A 17,383-nucleotide genomic window follows, 5' to 3' on the forward strand; every position below is an offset into this window, starting at 1 on the left:
TAGCATCTGAACCTCCTCGTTGATTGACTGTACTAACACCTGTCTTGGATTCTTTGACTGTTTACAGTGTAAAACATTATCAGGGATCTGTGATCACATCATCTCACTTTCATCTGACTCCTTGGTGTCTCAGTCTGCGCATCTTGAAGTTGTCCACCTGACGAACATTATGCCAAGTGAGGGATTGGTAAGGAGACAACTCTTCCATATCATTATGAGTCGTGCTTGCTCGATCATCGACAATAAACCTCTGTTTACAGTAAACCTTCATTCAGTCAGGGAATTGAAATGCAATCTTCCACTCGATTGTAAATCCAAGCACCAGAGAAATTACTTTGGCTTCTCAGTTCGGGAAAAGTATTCCCGCTAATGCCTTGTTTAAGAAAGAACTGCAGATGCTGGAAAAATCGAAGGTGGACAAAAATGCTGGAGAAACTCAGTGGGTGAGGCAGCATCTGTGGAGCGAAGGAAATAGGTCTCGACCCGAAAAGTAACCTATTCCTTCGCTCCAAAAATGCTGCCTCACCCGCTGAGTTTCTCCAGCATTTTTGTCCACCTACTGCTAATGCCTTTGTTTGATCAAGTTATCGGGCAGAGATGCGTCATGTTCAATGGCGTTTATATTGTCCCGTGTGAAGTGCAAACACACATTGACGAAGGGTCTCGACCCGAAACGTCACCCACTCCTTCTATCCCGAGATGCTGCCTGTCCCGCTGAGTTACTCCGACATTTTGTGTCTATTCCCAGTGATATTCCTGTATTACATACAGTCCAGTAAAGTATTGCCCTACTCAAGCACATGCCCGATTAGCAAATTGTACAGAAATGGTCTACTGAACACGCATCCAAGAGGCGCCAGGTTTTGGCTCCGTTTTCAGAGTCCAGTCCATTTTCTAGGCGTTAGTTGAGTTTAATTTAGAGATACAGCACGGAAACAGGCCCTTCGGCCCACCGAGTCCGTGCCGACCAGCGATCCCCGCACACTAACACTATCCTACACACACTGGGGACAATTTACAATTAAACCAAGCCAATTAACCTATAAACCCATACGTCTTTGGAGTGTGGGAGGAAATCGGAGATCCCGGGAAAAAACCACGCAGGTCACAGAGAGAACGTACAAACGCCGTACAGACAGCACGCGTAGTCAGGATAGAACCCGGGTCTCTGGTGAAGGCAGCAACTCTACCGCTGCGCCACCGTATTATGAGCGGTGCCCGTTCCAGGCGAGCCCCAGGCTTCTGCGGGCCTCCAGATATCGCCTGGACGTGTGGGTCAAGCTGTCAACCCATGTCCTTCCCCTCGCCCAGCCACCTTTTTATCAACAGATCTCTACGTGTGGGAGTGTAAAATCTCAGTGATTATTCCCACATTGATTGTTTTAGCCTGAGCACCTGAAAGTTTAGGGAGAAAGCAGAATTAACATAGAACAAGAGCCCAGAGTTTGCAATGACCATATTATCCCAGGACGGGTAACTCAGCGGGTCAGGCAGCATTTCTGGAGGACGTGGATAGGTGATGTTTCGGGTCAGGACCCTTCTTCAGACTCTTTATCTGCAAACCAGCATCTGCAGTTAATGTACGTCACCTATCCATGTTCTCCAGAGTTGCTGCCTGAGATGCTGCCTGACCCGCTGAGTTACTCCAGCACTTTGTGACCTTTTCTGTAAAACAGCATCTGCAGTTCCTTGGTTTTGCCCCTTAACAGACTTCCTTTGTACACGGCCCAGAACTTGATTTAAAAACTAAGGGCCAGGAGTTGGATTCTCACCAGTCAACATGATGAGGTTCTTAAGTTCTAGGAGCAGAAATACGCCATTCAAGATTCAAGAGAGTTTATTGTCATGTGTCCCAGATAGGACAATGAAATTCTTGCTTTGCTTCAGCACAACAGAATATAGTAGGCATAGGGGAAGTAGCTATTCCTGAACCTGGGTGTTGCAGATTTCAGGCTCCTGTACCTTCTACCTGAAGGTAGCGGGGAGATGAGTGTGTGGCCAGGATGGTGTGGATCTTTGATGATGCTGGCAGCCTTTTTGAGGCAGCGACTGCGATAGATCCCCTCGATGGTAGGGAGGTCAGAGCCGATGGTGGACTGGGCAGTGTTTACTACTTTTTGTAGTCTTTTCCTCTCTAGGGCGTTCAAGTTGCCGAACCAAGCCACGATGCAACCGGTCAGCATGCTCTCTACTGTGCACCTGTAGAAGTTAGAGAGAGTCCTCCTTGGCACGTCAAGTCTACTCCACCATTAATGACAGCTAATTTATCCTTCCCTCTCTACCCCATTCCCCTTCGTTCTCCTCATAATGCTAGACGCCCGTACTAATCAAGAAAGACCTTAGCACTAGCATGAAATAAATGATTTTTAATTGGTTCATTGGCCTTCATCAGTCAGAGCATTGAGTATAGAAGTTGGAATGTCATGTTACAGTCAAGTAAGATGTTGGTGAGGCCACATTTAGAGTATTGTTTTCAGTTTTGGTCACCATGTTATAGGAAAGATTGTGGTAGGAAGGAACTGCAGATGCTGGTTTAAACCGAAGAAAGACACAAAATGCTGGAGTAACTCAGCGGGACAGGCACCATCTCTGGAGGGAAGGAATGGGTGATGCTGTCAGAACATCAGAAAGATGTTGTCAAGCTTGAAAGGGTTCAGAGAAGATTTACCAGGATGTTGCCAGGACTCGAGGGCCTGAGCTATCGGGAGAGGTTGAGCAGGCTGGGGCTTTATTGCTTGGAGGGCGAGTTGTGTATAAACTGTGTACAAGGGGAGTCTATTGAGGAGGAACTGCAGATGCTGTTTTACAGAAAAGGGCACAGTGCTGGAGTAACTCAGCAGAGGGTAGTAATACAAAGGAGTGATGAGGCAAGGCTGTATAAGAGCAGCGGATTCAGATAAGGGGGAAATAAAATAATTACATCAAGAGCATATTAAATTTTAGAGTGAAGATGGATTATGTCATAATAAGATCATATTGTTGGCAAGAATGAAAATAATTTTCAGTGCCACTATGCGAACATTGTAATGAATGAGACTCTGTGAAATGGGCCCCTAAGCAGCGGCTCTCATCTCTGACGAATCTGATGGGGATTAACTGCCCTGTATCTGAACCCCAGGTGGCTTTCAATGTGAGGCAAAGCAATTACACAACGTCAGCCACTTAAGTCCATTACTCACTCAGATAGCTCTTTCTTCAGACCTCTGCGGGTATTCTGATACTGTGTGTAGATTGTGTGGATACTCAGTTTCCTGGTAGGGGAACAGCTTCACCCAACAGCGCAAGAAATCCCAGCGAATTGTGGATGCAGTAAAGAGTGTCAGGGGTTAGCGGGGGAAAGCAGGAGAATGGGGTTGAGAGGGGGAGGTAGATCAGCCAGTGTAGCGTCGGTAGGCCAAATGGCCTAATTCTGCTCCTATAACTTATGAACATGTTCTTTGCAGTTCTGTTTTTTTTTATTGATTCCAAAGTTGTGGACATTAATATCTGTCTGATGTTGATGATGTGACCTTCAGTACTTTGGGAAGTTGATTGGTGGGTGGGCATGCGGTAACTGATGTGTTGGGCAACATTGTCTCATGGTTCTTGTGTCTGGTTTTGTTGTAGGGCATGTACATCAAGTCAACATACGATGGCCTCCATGTCATCACAGGAACGACGGAAAATGTAAGTTGCAAACTCCTTCTCGCTGAACGTCACAGCGCACCCAGGCTTTGATTGTCTCACGGTTTACTTCTTCCTCTTGCGTATGGCGTGCACAGCCTAAAGTTGGAGGACAACTTGATCCTATTTGATTGTGCACGCCAGGTTGATTGCGTTCGTCGAAACAGGGCGGACCACGTGAAGGTTGCAATCTCCCACCCCCACCTTTTACTGAAGAACAGTTTATGGAATGCGTGACATAATGCCTTTATAAAAGAGGAATCGAGTATAGGAGCAAAGAGGTCCTTCTGCAGTTGTACAGGGCCCTAGTGAGACCACACCTGGAGTATTGTGTGCAGTTTTGGTTCTCTAATTTGCGGAAGGACATTCGTGCTATTGAGAGAGTGCAGCGTAGGTTTACAAGGTTAATTCCCGGGATGGCGGGGCTGTCATATGCTGAGAGAATGGAGCAGCTGGGCTTGTACACTCTGGAGTTTAGAAGGATGAGAGGATATCTCATTGAAACATATAAGATTGTTAAGGGCTTGGACACACTAGAGGCAGGAAACATGTTCCCGATGTTGGGGGAGTCCAGAACCAGGGGCCACAGTTTAAGAATAAGGAGTAAGCCATTTAGAACAGAGATGAGGAAACACTTTTTCTCACAGAGAGTTGTGAGTCTGTGGAATTCTCTGCCTCAGAGGGCGGTGGAAGCCGGTTCTCTGGATGCTTTCAAGAGAGAGCTAGATAGGGCTCTTAAAGATAGCGGAGTCAGGGGATATGGGGAGAAGGCAGGAACGGGGAACTGATTGGGGATGATCAGCCATGATCACATTGAATGGTGGTGCTGGCTCGAAGGGCCGAATGGCCTACTCCTGCACCTATTGTCTATTGTCTATTGTCTAATGTCTATTGATTTCTGTTCATTTTGAAATGAAGTGTAGCGGAAATCTTTGAGCGAGTTGTACAGCTTTCTGGTGATGTGGCTTCAACCAATTCGAGTCATAGAGTCACACAACTTTCTCATGCTAACCCAGATGACCACTTCAGATTGATGATAATTTCAGATTGATGCCCAGCGTAGAGCCATGGAGTGATACAGATTGGAAACGGGCCCTTTGGCCCACTAAGTCTGTACTGATCACTGAGTACCCATTTCCATGCTAGCCCTATCCTAACCCATTTATTCTCCCCACATTCCCATCGACTATCCCGACCCTGCCCCAGATCCCATCACTTACCTACACACTAGACTCCAATAAACCTACCAACATGCACACTTTGGATCCACAGCAAACCCAGGCAGTCACAGGAAAATGTGCAAACTCCATGGTGGTGCAGCGGTAGAGTTGCTACCTTACAGCGCCAGAGACCCGGGTTCGATCCTGACTCCGGGTGCTGTCTGTACAGAGTTTGTACGTTCTCCCTGTAACCGAGTGGGCTTTCTCCGGGTGCATTGGCTTCCTCCCAATCTCCAAAGACGTGCAGGTTTGTGGGTTAATTGGCTTCAGTAAATGTTGTAAATTGTCCCTAGTGTGTGTCGGATAGTGCTAGTGTACGGGCATCGCTGGTCGGTGCGGACTCGGTGGGCCGAAGAACCTGTTTCCACCATGTATGTCTAAACTAAACTAAACTAAGCAGGTCAGGCAGCACCTATGGAGGGAATGCACAGACGCCATTTAGTGTATGGACCTTTCTTCAGACTTTAGTTTCCAATATTGTCACCGAAGTATAACAACCTCACCAAGATTTTTAGAAAAAAATGTGCAAAAATGTGTAAAATTTATGATTAGCGTTTACCACCGTACATTGAAAATAATAATTATATGGAAAACAGAATACATAATTGTCAAAGAAGGGTCTCGACCCGAAACGTCACCCATTCCTTCTCTGTAGAGATGCTGCCTGTCCCGCTGAGTTACTCCAGCTTTTTGTGTCTACCTTCATAATTGTCACCTTGCCTTCAATAAGAGAATGGAGTTAAGGACATCTCGCTTCATTAAGTGTGAAAGCAGCTCCTGGATTCAGAGCGCTCACATGTAATGGGATATGAAAGGCAGCGGCTAAACTAAACCTTGAATGTCATGAGTAGCCGAGGCTCGAACACCGAGACGTTATCAGAGTTTACGACAATTTATCAGAGTTGATAGGAGGAGCGTTACAACACAAAGAGTCACCAGTTTCCGGAGCGGCCGACCGCAAATGATAGCAGAGGAAGACTTCTGTTATCTCTTCATGAGATGTCGGAAACAGTCGAAAGACATGTTGATTGCTCTTTCCTAACTGCCGTGGGAAAGGTGGGTGAGAACTCTGCCGAACGACTGGAGGTCTGCAGGGAACGGAGGGATGAGGGTTAGGTGTAGGTAGACCTTGGCATCATGTTCGGCACAGACATTGAGGGTGGAAGGGGCTGTTCATGTCCTGTAGAAACATAGAAAATAGGTGCAGGAGGAGGCCATTCGGCCCTTCGAACCAGCACCGCCATTCATTGTGATCATGGCTGATCGTCCCCAATCAATAACCCGCGCCTGCCTTCTCCCCTTATCCCTTGATTCCACCAGCCCCCTCGAGCTCTATCTAACTCTCTCTTAAATCCATCCAGTGATTTGGCCTCCACTGCCCTCTGTGGCAGGGAATTCCACAAATTCACAACTCTGAGTGGAAAAGTTTTTTCTCACCTCAGTCTTAAATGACCTCCCCTTTATTCTAAGACTGTGGCCCCTAGTTCTGGACTCGCCCAACATTGGGAAAATTTTTCCTACATCTAGCCTGTCCAATCCTTTTATAATTTTATATGTTTCCATAAGATACCCCCTCATCCTTCTAAACTCCAGTGAATACAAGCCTAGTCTTTTCAATCTTTCCTCGTATGACAGTCCCGCCATCCCAGGGATCAATCTCTTCTACTGTTCTATGTTCTATGATGTAGGAGTTCGAAACACAAGGAACAGCAGCTGCTTGAATGTTCAGCAAAATAGACAAAGTGCTGAATGAACCTAGCAGGGCAGGCAGCATATGTGGAAGGAATGGAGAGATGATGATTTGGGTTTGGACCCTATTTTTAGACTGTTGAGTGTTGACCCTGAAGTAGGCTCCCGATCTGAAACATCGTCTGCCCGTACCCTCCCGCAGATGCTGCCTGATCTACTGAGTTCCTCCAGCATGTTTAAGAAAGAACTGCAGATGTTGGAATAATTAAAGGTAGACAAAGAGCAGGAGGAATGCAGCACATCAGGCAGCATCTATGGTGCAAAGGAATGGGTGACGTTTTGGGTTGAAACCCTTCTTCAGACTGATGTGCGGGGTGAAGCACCCCACACATGATCCCAGTCATTCCTTTGCTCCATAGATGCTGCCTCACCCGCTGAGTTTCTCCAGCATGTAGTGCTTTGGTGCAGAGATTCCTTCGTTGCTGCCACACCAACAGTGGCAAAAGGTGGATCCTACAACCACAACCATCTGGGATGTATTTCAAAGTCAGGACGGTGTGACTTGCAGGGAAACTGATGCCCCTGTCCTTCTTGGTTGCAGATGTTAGATGTTTCAGATGATGTTCAAGAAATCCGGGCAATGTTCCGCTGCATCAATTTGCAGATGAGTATAAGAGCAGGGAGGTTTTACTGCAGTTGTACAGGGTCTTGGTGAGACCACACCTGGAGTATTGCGTACAGTTTTGGTCTCCTAATCTGAGGAAAGACATTCTTGCAATAGAGGGAGTACAGAGAAGGTTCACCAGACTGATTCCTGGGATGGCAGGACTTTCATATGAAGAAAGACTGGATAGACTCTGCTTGTACTCGCTAGAATTTAGAAGATTGAGGGGGGATCTGTTAGAAACTTACAAAATTCTTAAGGGGTTGGACAGGCTAGATGCAGGAAGATTATTCCCGATGTTGGGGAAGTCCAGAACAAGGGGTCACAGTTTAAGGATAAGAGGGAAGTTTTTTAGGACCGAGATGAGAAAATCATTTTTCACACAGAGAGTGGTGAATCCGTGGAATTCTCTGCACAGTAGGTAGTTGAGGCCAGTTCATTGGCTATATTTAAGAGGGTTAGATGTGGCCCTTGTGGCTAAAGGGATCAGGGGGTATGGAGAGAAGGCAGGTACAGGATATTGAATTGGATGATCAGCCATGATCATATTGAATGGCGGTGCAAGCTCGAAGGGCCGAATGGCCTACTCCTGCACCTATTTTCTATGTTTCTATAACCATGAAGCCACGGACAGCGGTAGAGTGATTGCGTGTGTGATCATTTGTTGTGGATGGGCACCAGTCTGCGCTGTCCTTGATAGAGTTCAACTTCTTGCATGCAGTTGGAGCTGAAGTCACCCTGGCAACTGCAGTGTATTCCACAGTAGTCCTGCCTTCTACTCTGGAGTTGATGGGGAGGATTTGGAGAGTCATTCGTCACAAGAATACCGTGCCTCCAACCTGCTGTTGTGACATTATTGGCTGCATTAAGTGGGCAGCATGGTGGCGCAGTGGTAAAGCCGCTGTCTCACAGCGCCAGAGGCCCGGGTCAAATCCTGACTATGGGTGCTGTCTGTGTGGAGTTTGTACGTTCTTCCCGTGACCGTGTGGGTTTTCCCCAGGTGCTCCTGTTTCCTCCCACATTCTAAAGATGTGCAGGTTTGTAGGTTAGTTGGCTTCTGTATATTGCCCCCAAGTGTGTAGGATGCCAAACTGGGATAATATTGAATTACAGTCGTGTGTGAGTGATCGCTGGTCGGCATGGACTTGGTTGGCCGAAGGGATTGTTTCCATTGTGTATCTCTAAACTAAATGTAACAGTTGTTCTCTCTCGATCAGTTTATTGGTGCATTGTTGCTGCAAGCGGGAGAGGTTGATTTAGTAAGAAAGAACTGCAGATGCTGGTAAAATCGAAGGTAGACACAAAATGCTGGAGTAATTCAGCGGCTGAGGCAGCATCTCTGGATAGAAGGAATGGGTGATGTTTCTCTCCAGAGATGCTGCCTCACCCGCTGAGTTACTCCACGCATTTTGTGTCTACCTCAGGTTTATTTAGTTTTGGTTTTGGAAATAAGTTCTGAAAGAAAGTTGATCAAATTTATGTTACTGACTTGATTGAGTTTTTTGAGGAGATGAGCAAGGTGCTCGATGAGGATAGAGTCAAGTCAAGTCACTTTTATTTCTATAGCACATTTAAAAAACAACTCTCGTTGGCCAAAGTGCTTTACATTAGTGGAGGTACTAACGTTATACAACAGTGGTTCATGGATTAAATACAAACATCACTACATACATATAGCCCTCGCTCAGAGGACGTCAAGAAAAGCTTGGGAGTAAAGATGAGTTTTTATTCTCGACTTAAAGGAGTCGATGGAGGGGGCAGTTCTGATGGGAAAGGGGATGCTGTTCCACAGTCTAGGAGCTGCAACCACAAAGGCATGGTAGCCCCTGAGCTTATGCCTAGACCGCGGGATGTTCAGTAACCCCAAGTCGGCCGATCTGAGGGACCTGGAGGTGGTGTGGTGGGTGGTGGATATTGTCTAGATGGATGTTAGTAAGGCCCCGATGGTAGACCGATGTAGAAAATTAAGATGCATGGGATCAACAGTGACTTGGTTGTTTGGATGCGGAGCTGGCTTACCGAGAGAAGACGGGGTATGTGATGGTAGGACAATATTCAGGCAGGAGGACTGGAGTTCCACAGGGATCTGTGTTTAGTTTAGTTCCGTTTTTGTTTAGTTTAGTTTAGAGACACAGCATGGAATGAGGCCCTTCGGCCCATCACATCGCCCAACGATCACCCCTACACTCGTTCTATGTTATCCCAGTTTCACATCCAACACACACTGGGGACAATTTACAGAGGCCAATTAACCTACAAACCTGCACGTCTGGTGTGTGGAAGGAGACCGGAGCACCCGGAGGAAACCCACGCGGTCACAGGGTGAACGTAAAAGCTCAGTACGGATGGCACCCGTCGTCGGGATCGGACCCGGGTCTCTGGCGCTGTAAGGCAGCAACTCTACCGCTGCATCACGCTGCCACTTAAAACGATGTCCTCAGGTTAGTGTTCTGTCACGTCTGGAGATTGTTTCACTTTATGCACCTTATTTCATGCGACTTTGATCTGAAGCACGCCTGACAATTTTTCTAACGGTGCTCAGTGAGATAAGGTGAACCATCCTAACAGCCACAAAGAGCACAGAAGTGCGGGACAAATTGAATCTGGCTGTTTCCCATCTCTATCAGCTTCCTCGTTTTCATCAATAACACCAGGCAGGTGCGGCCCAGTGCCGACTAATTGGACTTGCTCTCCCTCGACCGAGAAATGTGTGGGAAGGAACTGCAGATGCTGGTTTACAACGAAGATGAAGGCTTGAAACGTCACTCATTCCTTCTCTCCAGAGACCCTGCCTGTCCCGTTGAGTTACTCCAGCATTTTATGTCAATCTAGCCTTCTGAACCTTCAGAATGTTGTAGTCGGCAGGGCAGTACTCTGCATATCGCCAACCTGGACAATTTTACATTTTTATCAAGCCAATTAACCTACAAACCTGTACGTCTTTGGAATGTTGAAGGAAACCGGAGCACCCGGAGAAAACCCACGCAGGTCACGGGGAGAACGTACAAACTCCATACAGACAGCACCCATAGTCGGGATTGAACCCGTGTCTCTGGCGCTGCATTTTGATGCAAGGCAGCACCTCTACCACTGTGCCACCGCCGTATCTCTGGAGAACATGGATAGGTGATGTTTCGGGTCTGGACCCAGCTTCAGACTGATTGTAGGGGGTGGGAAGGAACTGGAAACAAGAAAAGACCAGGACACATCTGGGCCGGCACCAGATGACCTCATGCAGGGAGATTCCCTGATAAAAGGTTTCTTGCACCCAGTCCTGCCCCCCCCCCCCTTAAATTAGTCTCAACAAGGGTCCCAACCCAAAATGTCATGTATCCATGTTCTCCAGAGATGCTGCCCGACCTGCTGAGTTACTCCAGCATCTGCTTTTGGTTTAAACCAGCATCTGCAGTTCCTTTTTATTACATTTTAACTCTTCCATCCAGTCACAAACCTTATTGCAAGGTCTTCCAAAATCTTAGTCATACATTCATTCAGCGTGGAAGCAGGCCATTCGGCCCAACTTTCCCACACCGGCCAGCATGCCCCATCTACACTACTCCTACCTGCCTGCTTTTGGCCCATATCCCTCCAAACCTGTCCTATCCACGTACCTGTCTAACTGTTTTATAAACGTTGAGATAGTACCTGAAGAAATCTTCTTCAACATTCATGAGTTTTTCTTCGAATGTTAAAAATAAAATGTTACCACCTCCATGCACAATCTAATATTATTCTGACTTTGGAATTCGATCACTGTGACACTGGGTCAGCCACACAATGGGTGGCACAGTGGCACAGCGGGTAGAGCTGCTGCCTCATGGTGCCAGAGGCCTGGGTTCGATCCTGACCTCGGGTGCTGTCTGTGAGAAGATTGCACGTCCTAACAACTCTCTTTTTCACACAGAGTTGTGAGTCTGTGGAATTCTCTGCCTCAGAGGGGGGTGGAGGTCGGTTCTCTGGATACTTTCAAGAGAGAGCTAGATAGGGCTCTTAAAGATAGCGGAGTCAGAGGATATGGGGAGAAGGCAGGAACGGGGTACTGATTGGGAATGATCAGCCATGATCACATTGAATGGTGGTGCTGGCTCGAAGGGCCAAATGGCCAACTCCTGCACCTATTGTCTATTGTCTATTGTTGTCGCCGTGACTGCATTGATTCCCTCTGGTTTCTTCCCACATCCCAAAGGTGTGCAGGTTTGTCGGTCAATCTGTAAAATTGCCCCTAGTATGTAGGGAGTGGATGAGAAAGTGGGATAACATAGAACTAGTGTGAACGGGTGATCGATGGTCGGCGCGGACTCAGTGGGGTATAGGGACTGTTTCCATGGCTGTTTCTCTAAAACTCTAAACTACTGGTCGTTATAAAGTGTGCTTTCTCCATTAACCCATTCTGCTCCGTGGTCAACTTCATCACTAGGATTTCCCCAGAGTGTAGCATATATTGTAATGCACTTTATTCATGAGTGAGCTTACTAATTAGAATCAATCGAATGTTTTGGATTCATGGCACCAAGAGCCAGGGAGAAACTGCACACAGTTACTTGTGAATTGTCTTTGTTTAAGAAGGAACTGCAGATGCTGGAAAAATCGAGGGATTTAGTGATGGTGGTTTAGTATGGAGCGAAGGTAGATAAAAGTGCTGGAGAAACTCAGCGGGTGAGGCAACATCTATGAAGCGAATGAAAAACTGATGTTTCGGGTTGAAGAAGGGTATCGACCCAAAACGTCACCTATTCCTTCGCTCCATAGATGCTGCCTCACCCGCTGAGTTTCTCCAGCATTTTTGTCTACCTGTGAATTGTCTTTGATCACAGAGACACAGGCTGGAATCGTCAGCAAAGCTGGAGAAACTCAGTGGGTCAGGCAGCATCTGTGGAGAACATGGATAGGCTTCTGACATGGATCGCCTATCCACATCCTCCACAGATGCAGCCTTACTCCAGTATTTAGTTTTACACAAGCCTTTTTAATCGTATTGAACTAAACATCTGGCGTAACAAAAAATAGATTCTGGGCAACTCAGAAAACTAAATATACTGTATCTACCTTTGATTCTCCAGCATCTGTAGTTCCTTCTTGAACAAAACTAAATATACTGTTGGAAGGAAATGCAGATGCTAGTTTTTACTAATCATGTCAAGGATAAAAATCGAAAATAATCCCAAGCAAACTAGTGAATTGTGTTAAAGAAAGATTCAAATTGCTCAGCATCCCTGGAGAACATGGATCGATGATGTTTCAGGTCACGACACACCTTCAGATTGATTATAGCAGGGGAGAGAAAGCTGGAAAGAGAGGTGGGGATGGCAAGTGATAGGTGGACCAAGGAACTGCAGACGCTGTTTTACATGGAAGATAACACAAAATGCTGGAGTAACTCAGCAGGTAGACAAAAATGCTGGAGAAACTCCGCGGGTGGGGCAGCATCTGTGGAGAGAAGGAAATAGGATACGTCACCTAGTCTTTTTCTCCAGAGTAGCTGCCTGACGCTCTGAGTTACTCCAGCATTTTGTGCCTGTCTTCAAACTAAATATAGTATTGTGTTGCCTCTGTGATCGCAATGGAAGGGAAAGTAGACCAAGTGTTTATAAGCTGAGACAGATAAATATAGAAGATTATGGAAGGGTTATTAAATGAAGAAAGACAGGTGAATTGGTTGAGACCTGCATGTTGAACTGAATGTAATTTTACCTGTCATTGTTATATATAAAAGACTATTTTGTAATAATACTGAATATAGCAACAACATTACTGAGGAACTAAAATATTGATTGTGAAATATTCACTGACAGTCTCATCCCTTACATTTGATTGCCATTCATACTGGGAGGGTAAAAGAAAATGGAATAATTTAAAAGAGCTTATATTCTTGTCAAGATATCTAAATTATTAATTTAATGCACCTCAAACAGCAGTCAAATGAAAAAAGAGATTGTTGGGTTTATGGGCAATTATCACACGTCAACAGCAGCAGAGGCTCAAAGCAAATAATATTTAGGTGTACAGTTTAGAGATTCAGCGTGGAAACAGGCGCTTCGGCCCATCGAGCCCACACTGACCCATCGATCACTTGTACACTGGTTCTGTGTGGTCCCAGTTTCGCATTCTTCACACAAGGAGCAGCTTGCAGGAGCCGATTAACTTACAAACTCTGCACGTGTGTGAGAAGAAACTGGAGCACCCGGAGAAAACCCACGTGGTCATAGAAACATAGAAAATAGGTGCAGGAGGAGGCAATTCTGCCCTTCGAGCCAGCACAGCCATTCATTGTGATCATGGCTGATCGTCCCCAATCAATAACCCGTGCCTGCCTTCTCCCCATATCCCTTGATTCCACTAGCTCCTCGAGCTCTATCTAACTCTCTCTTAAATCCATCTTGTGTTTGGCCTCCACTGCCCTCTGTGACAGGAAATTCCACAAATTCACAACCCTCTGGGTGAAAAAGTTTTTTTTTCTCACCTCATTATTAAATGGCCTCCCATTTATTCTAAGACTGTGGCCCCTGGTTCTGGACTCGCCCAACATTGGGAACATTTTCCCTGCATCTAGCTTGTCCAGTCCTTTTATAATTTGATATGGTCACAGGGAGAACGTACAAACTCCACACAGACAGCACCCATAGTCAGGATTGAATCTTTGTCTCTGGCGCTGTGAGGCAGCAACTCTAGCGCTGCGCCACCGTGCGACCCGTGGCTGGGAGGCTGATACAATTACTGATGAAGGTTCAGATCAGGAAAGGATCACAACTGCTAGTATTTTCCATATCATTGTTTGATTAGTTTATTGAATTCAGTTTGTGGTTATTAATTGATCACATTTTTGTTTATGATATGTTATACACATGTGTTTACAGGTCTGTGTGCTGCTGCACATAAGAATTTAATTGTTCTGTTCTTGGTACATTTGACAATTAAACTTAGAAACATAGAAATATAGAAAATAGGTGCAGGAGTAGGCCATTCGGCCCTCCGAGCCTGCACCGCCATTCGATATGATCATGGCTGATCACCCAACTCAGTATCCCATCCCTGCCTTCTCTCCATACCCCCTGATCCCTTTAGCCACAAGGGCCACATCTAACTCCCTCTTAAATATAGCCAACGAACTGGCCTCAACTACCTTCTGTGGCAGAGAATCCCACAGATTCACCACTCTCTGTGAGAAAAATGATTTTCTCATCTTCAAGTTCATGTTCAAGTTCACGTTTAATTGTCACATCTGAGTCTGCAGAAGGGTCTCGACCAGAAACGTCACCCACTCCTTCTCTCCAGGGATGCGATGCTGCCTGTCCCGCTGAGTTACTCCAGCATTTTATGCCTATCTTTGTCACTTTTCTGTACATCTGACCAGACTCTTTGTATCTTCTCACAGTAGATACTGTTCTTCCTCTGGAATATTTAGCTACTTTTTTCTAATTAATCTCATTGGTCACAGACTTGAATCCAGTTCGTTTCTGCCCCGGCTTATTTGAGTAAATTGGATGCAATTGGTGCCGCAACAGAGCCCTGTGTGTTCCTGTCCCAGTGCTGCCTTCAACCTGATAGACAGCTCTGTACATTGTCCCTCCTGAGTCTGATTACTTCCCTCACTGCTTCCTTTTCTTTACGCTGTCTCTTTGCAACCAGATTTGTTTAATATTAATATTTTAGATGCTGAATCACACTAAGGAGGAATGGAATTTCTCTCATTATCTGCACCGAGGCCACTGCTGCCCTGTGCGTTGCTGCACTTTGTTCTGAATACATAGAAACATAGAAAATAGGTGCAGGAATAGGCCATTTGGCCCTTCAAACCAGCACCACCATTCAATAGGATCATGGTTGATCATCCAAAATCAGTGCCCCGATCCTGCTTTTTCACCATATTCCTTGATTCCTTTAGCCGTAAGAGCTAAATCTAACACAGCCTACACACACTAGGGACAATTTATATTTATACCAAGCCTATTAACGTACAAACCTGCACGTCTTTGGAGTGTGGAAGGAAACCGAAGATCTCGGGGAAAGCCCACGCAGGTCACGGGGAGAAAGTGCAAAATTCGTACAGACAGCGCCCGTAGTCAGGATCGAACCCAGGTACCTGGCGCTGTGAGGCAGCAACTCTACCGCTGCACCACCGTGCTGTCCTTTCAGCGTGTCTATTTTATGTTTCCTGTCCTGAACCTCCCCCGTCTTTCAGAGGAAACTGCGACGTTTTTAAGACCCTTCTCCCCCGTTGCTATAAGCAGGCGCGCACTCCATTTAACCCTCGTCAGGAAGTAGACAAGATTTATTGCTCCTTCCTAATTGCTTTGAGAAACTGGTGATGGATTTCTGAAATGATAATTGTGAGGCAGTTTCACCGGACATTAAGAAAGGAACCTCCGTTGTAAATCATGGTACACTTCTGCGGCATTGGGGGAGGGGTATTGGATAAAAGCGATGCACAAATCATGGAGCGTGGGCTGGCGGCTTGGCAAGGCTGATAAACATTCTAGATGGCACCCTTGGAAGACCATGTGTACACACTGAGGATGCAACTGTTAAAGTATTGGGAAAACCAGAGAGTGCTTGTTATTAGCTTAGAGATGAGCGATAGAGCATGGAAATGGGCCCTTTGGCCCACCCAGTCCACGCCAACCATTCACACTAGTTTATATTATCCCACTTTCTCATCCATTGCCTGTACATTAGGGGCGATTTAGAGGCCGATTAACCTACAAATCCCTCATGTCTTTGGGATGTGGGAGGAAACCGGAGCACCTGGAGGAAACCCCCGTGGGCAGTTTAGTTTAGAGATACAGCGTGGAAACAGTCCTTTTGGCCCACCGGGTCTGCGTCGACCAGTGATCCCCGCACACTTAACCTACAAACCTGCACGTCTTTGGAGAGTGGGAGGAAACCGAAGAACTCGGAGAAAACCCACGCAGGTCACGGGGAGAACGTACAAACTCCGTACAGACAGCACCCGTAGTCGGGATCGAACCGGGGTCTCTGGCGCTGCATTCGCTGTAAGGCAGCAACTCTACCTCTGCGCCACGGTGTGATTTGTGAATACTGCAAGGATGAATGTATGTAACTTGAATGGCTGTGTTGCAGGAGTCACCTCTATTGCAATGAAAAGCAAAATGTGTATGGAGGCGAAAGTTAAGGGCCTGTCCCACTTGGTCGACAGGCCGGAAGTGACTGACACGCAACATCATGCGTCCGCATAGCCGTCTGGAGCGCGTGACGTCATTTGAATACCCAGTTTATGATATTTACCCAGTTTATGATATTTATGATGATTTTCTAAAATGTTCCAGTTTCTTGAGGTGTGCGAGCAATTGGAAAAAGTGCAGATGTAATGCCCCTATTCAAAAAAAGTAGCGAGCTGCAGACCAAATGAATCTGTGGGAAGGAACTGCAGATGCTGGTTTAAATTGAAGATAGACACAAACTGCAGGAGTAACTCAGCAGGACCGGCAGCATCTCTGGAGAGAAGGAATGGATGATGTTTCAGTCTGAAGAAGGGTCTCGTCCCGAAATGTCACCCACTCGACCCGAAACGTCACCCTGTCCCACGCGCAACTCCACACTCTTCCATGCACCCGTCCCGCGCTACCACACGCTGCCCACACGCTACCCACACGTTACCCACACGCTACCAGGTCACGTAAATGGCGCGCAAATGACGGCCAAGTGGGACAGGCCGTTTAGCAGTAGGTAGCTCAGTGGTGCAGTGGTAGAGCTACTGATTCACACAGTGTCAGAGACCTGCTCTCGATCCTGACTATAAATGCTGTCTTTGCATTCTCCCAGTGGACCATGTGGGTTTTCTCCGGGTGCTCCAGTTTCCTCCCACATGCCAAAGATGTACAGGTTTTGTAGGTAAATTGGCTTCTGTAGTGCATGGGATGCGAAAGTGGAATAACATCGAATTAGCATGCGAGTGATCGATGATCAGTGGGAACTTGGTGAGCCGAAGGACTTGTTTCCACGCTGTATCTCTAAACTAAAGTAAATCTAAACACAAGATTGGCAAAGTTCAAAATTCAGCAGAGAACAAAAAAAAATGATTGAGACAAAAAATAATTGTCGGCTCCACCCTTTAGGCCATTTAGGACTGAGATGAGGAAAAACGTTTTCACCCAGAGAGTTGTGAATCAGTGGAATTCTCTGCCACAGA

At 46.4% G+C, this 17,383-nt stretch overlaps 1 protein-coding gene across 1 annotated transcript in view; it reads left to right on the top strand.

The window, feature by feature from the left end:
- Positions 1-17,383, top strand: part of LOC116979239 (connector enhancer of kinase suppressor of ras 2-like) — a 355,767-nt gene that overhangs the window by 162,551 nt on the left and 175,833 nt on the right. The window contains exons 6-7 of the mRNA XM_033030831.1: positions 68-187; positions 3,607-3,666. Coding sequence (XP_032886722.1) covers positions 68-187; positions 3,607-3,666 — 180 coding nt within the window. The remainder of the gene's footprint in view (positions 1-67; positions 188-3,606; positions 3,667-17,383) is intronic.

The sequence above is a fragment of the Amblyraja radiata genome, chromosome 12 (assembly GCF_010909765.2).
Source record: "Amblyraja radiata isolate CabotCenter1 chromosome 12, sAmbRad1.1.pri, whole genome shotgun sequence".
In the NCBI taxonomy this organism is placed as follows: domain Eukaryota; kingdom Metazoa; phylum Chordata; class Chondrichthyes; order Rajiformes; family Rajidae; genus Amblyraja; species Amblyraja radiata.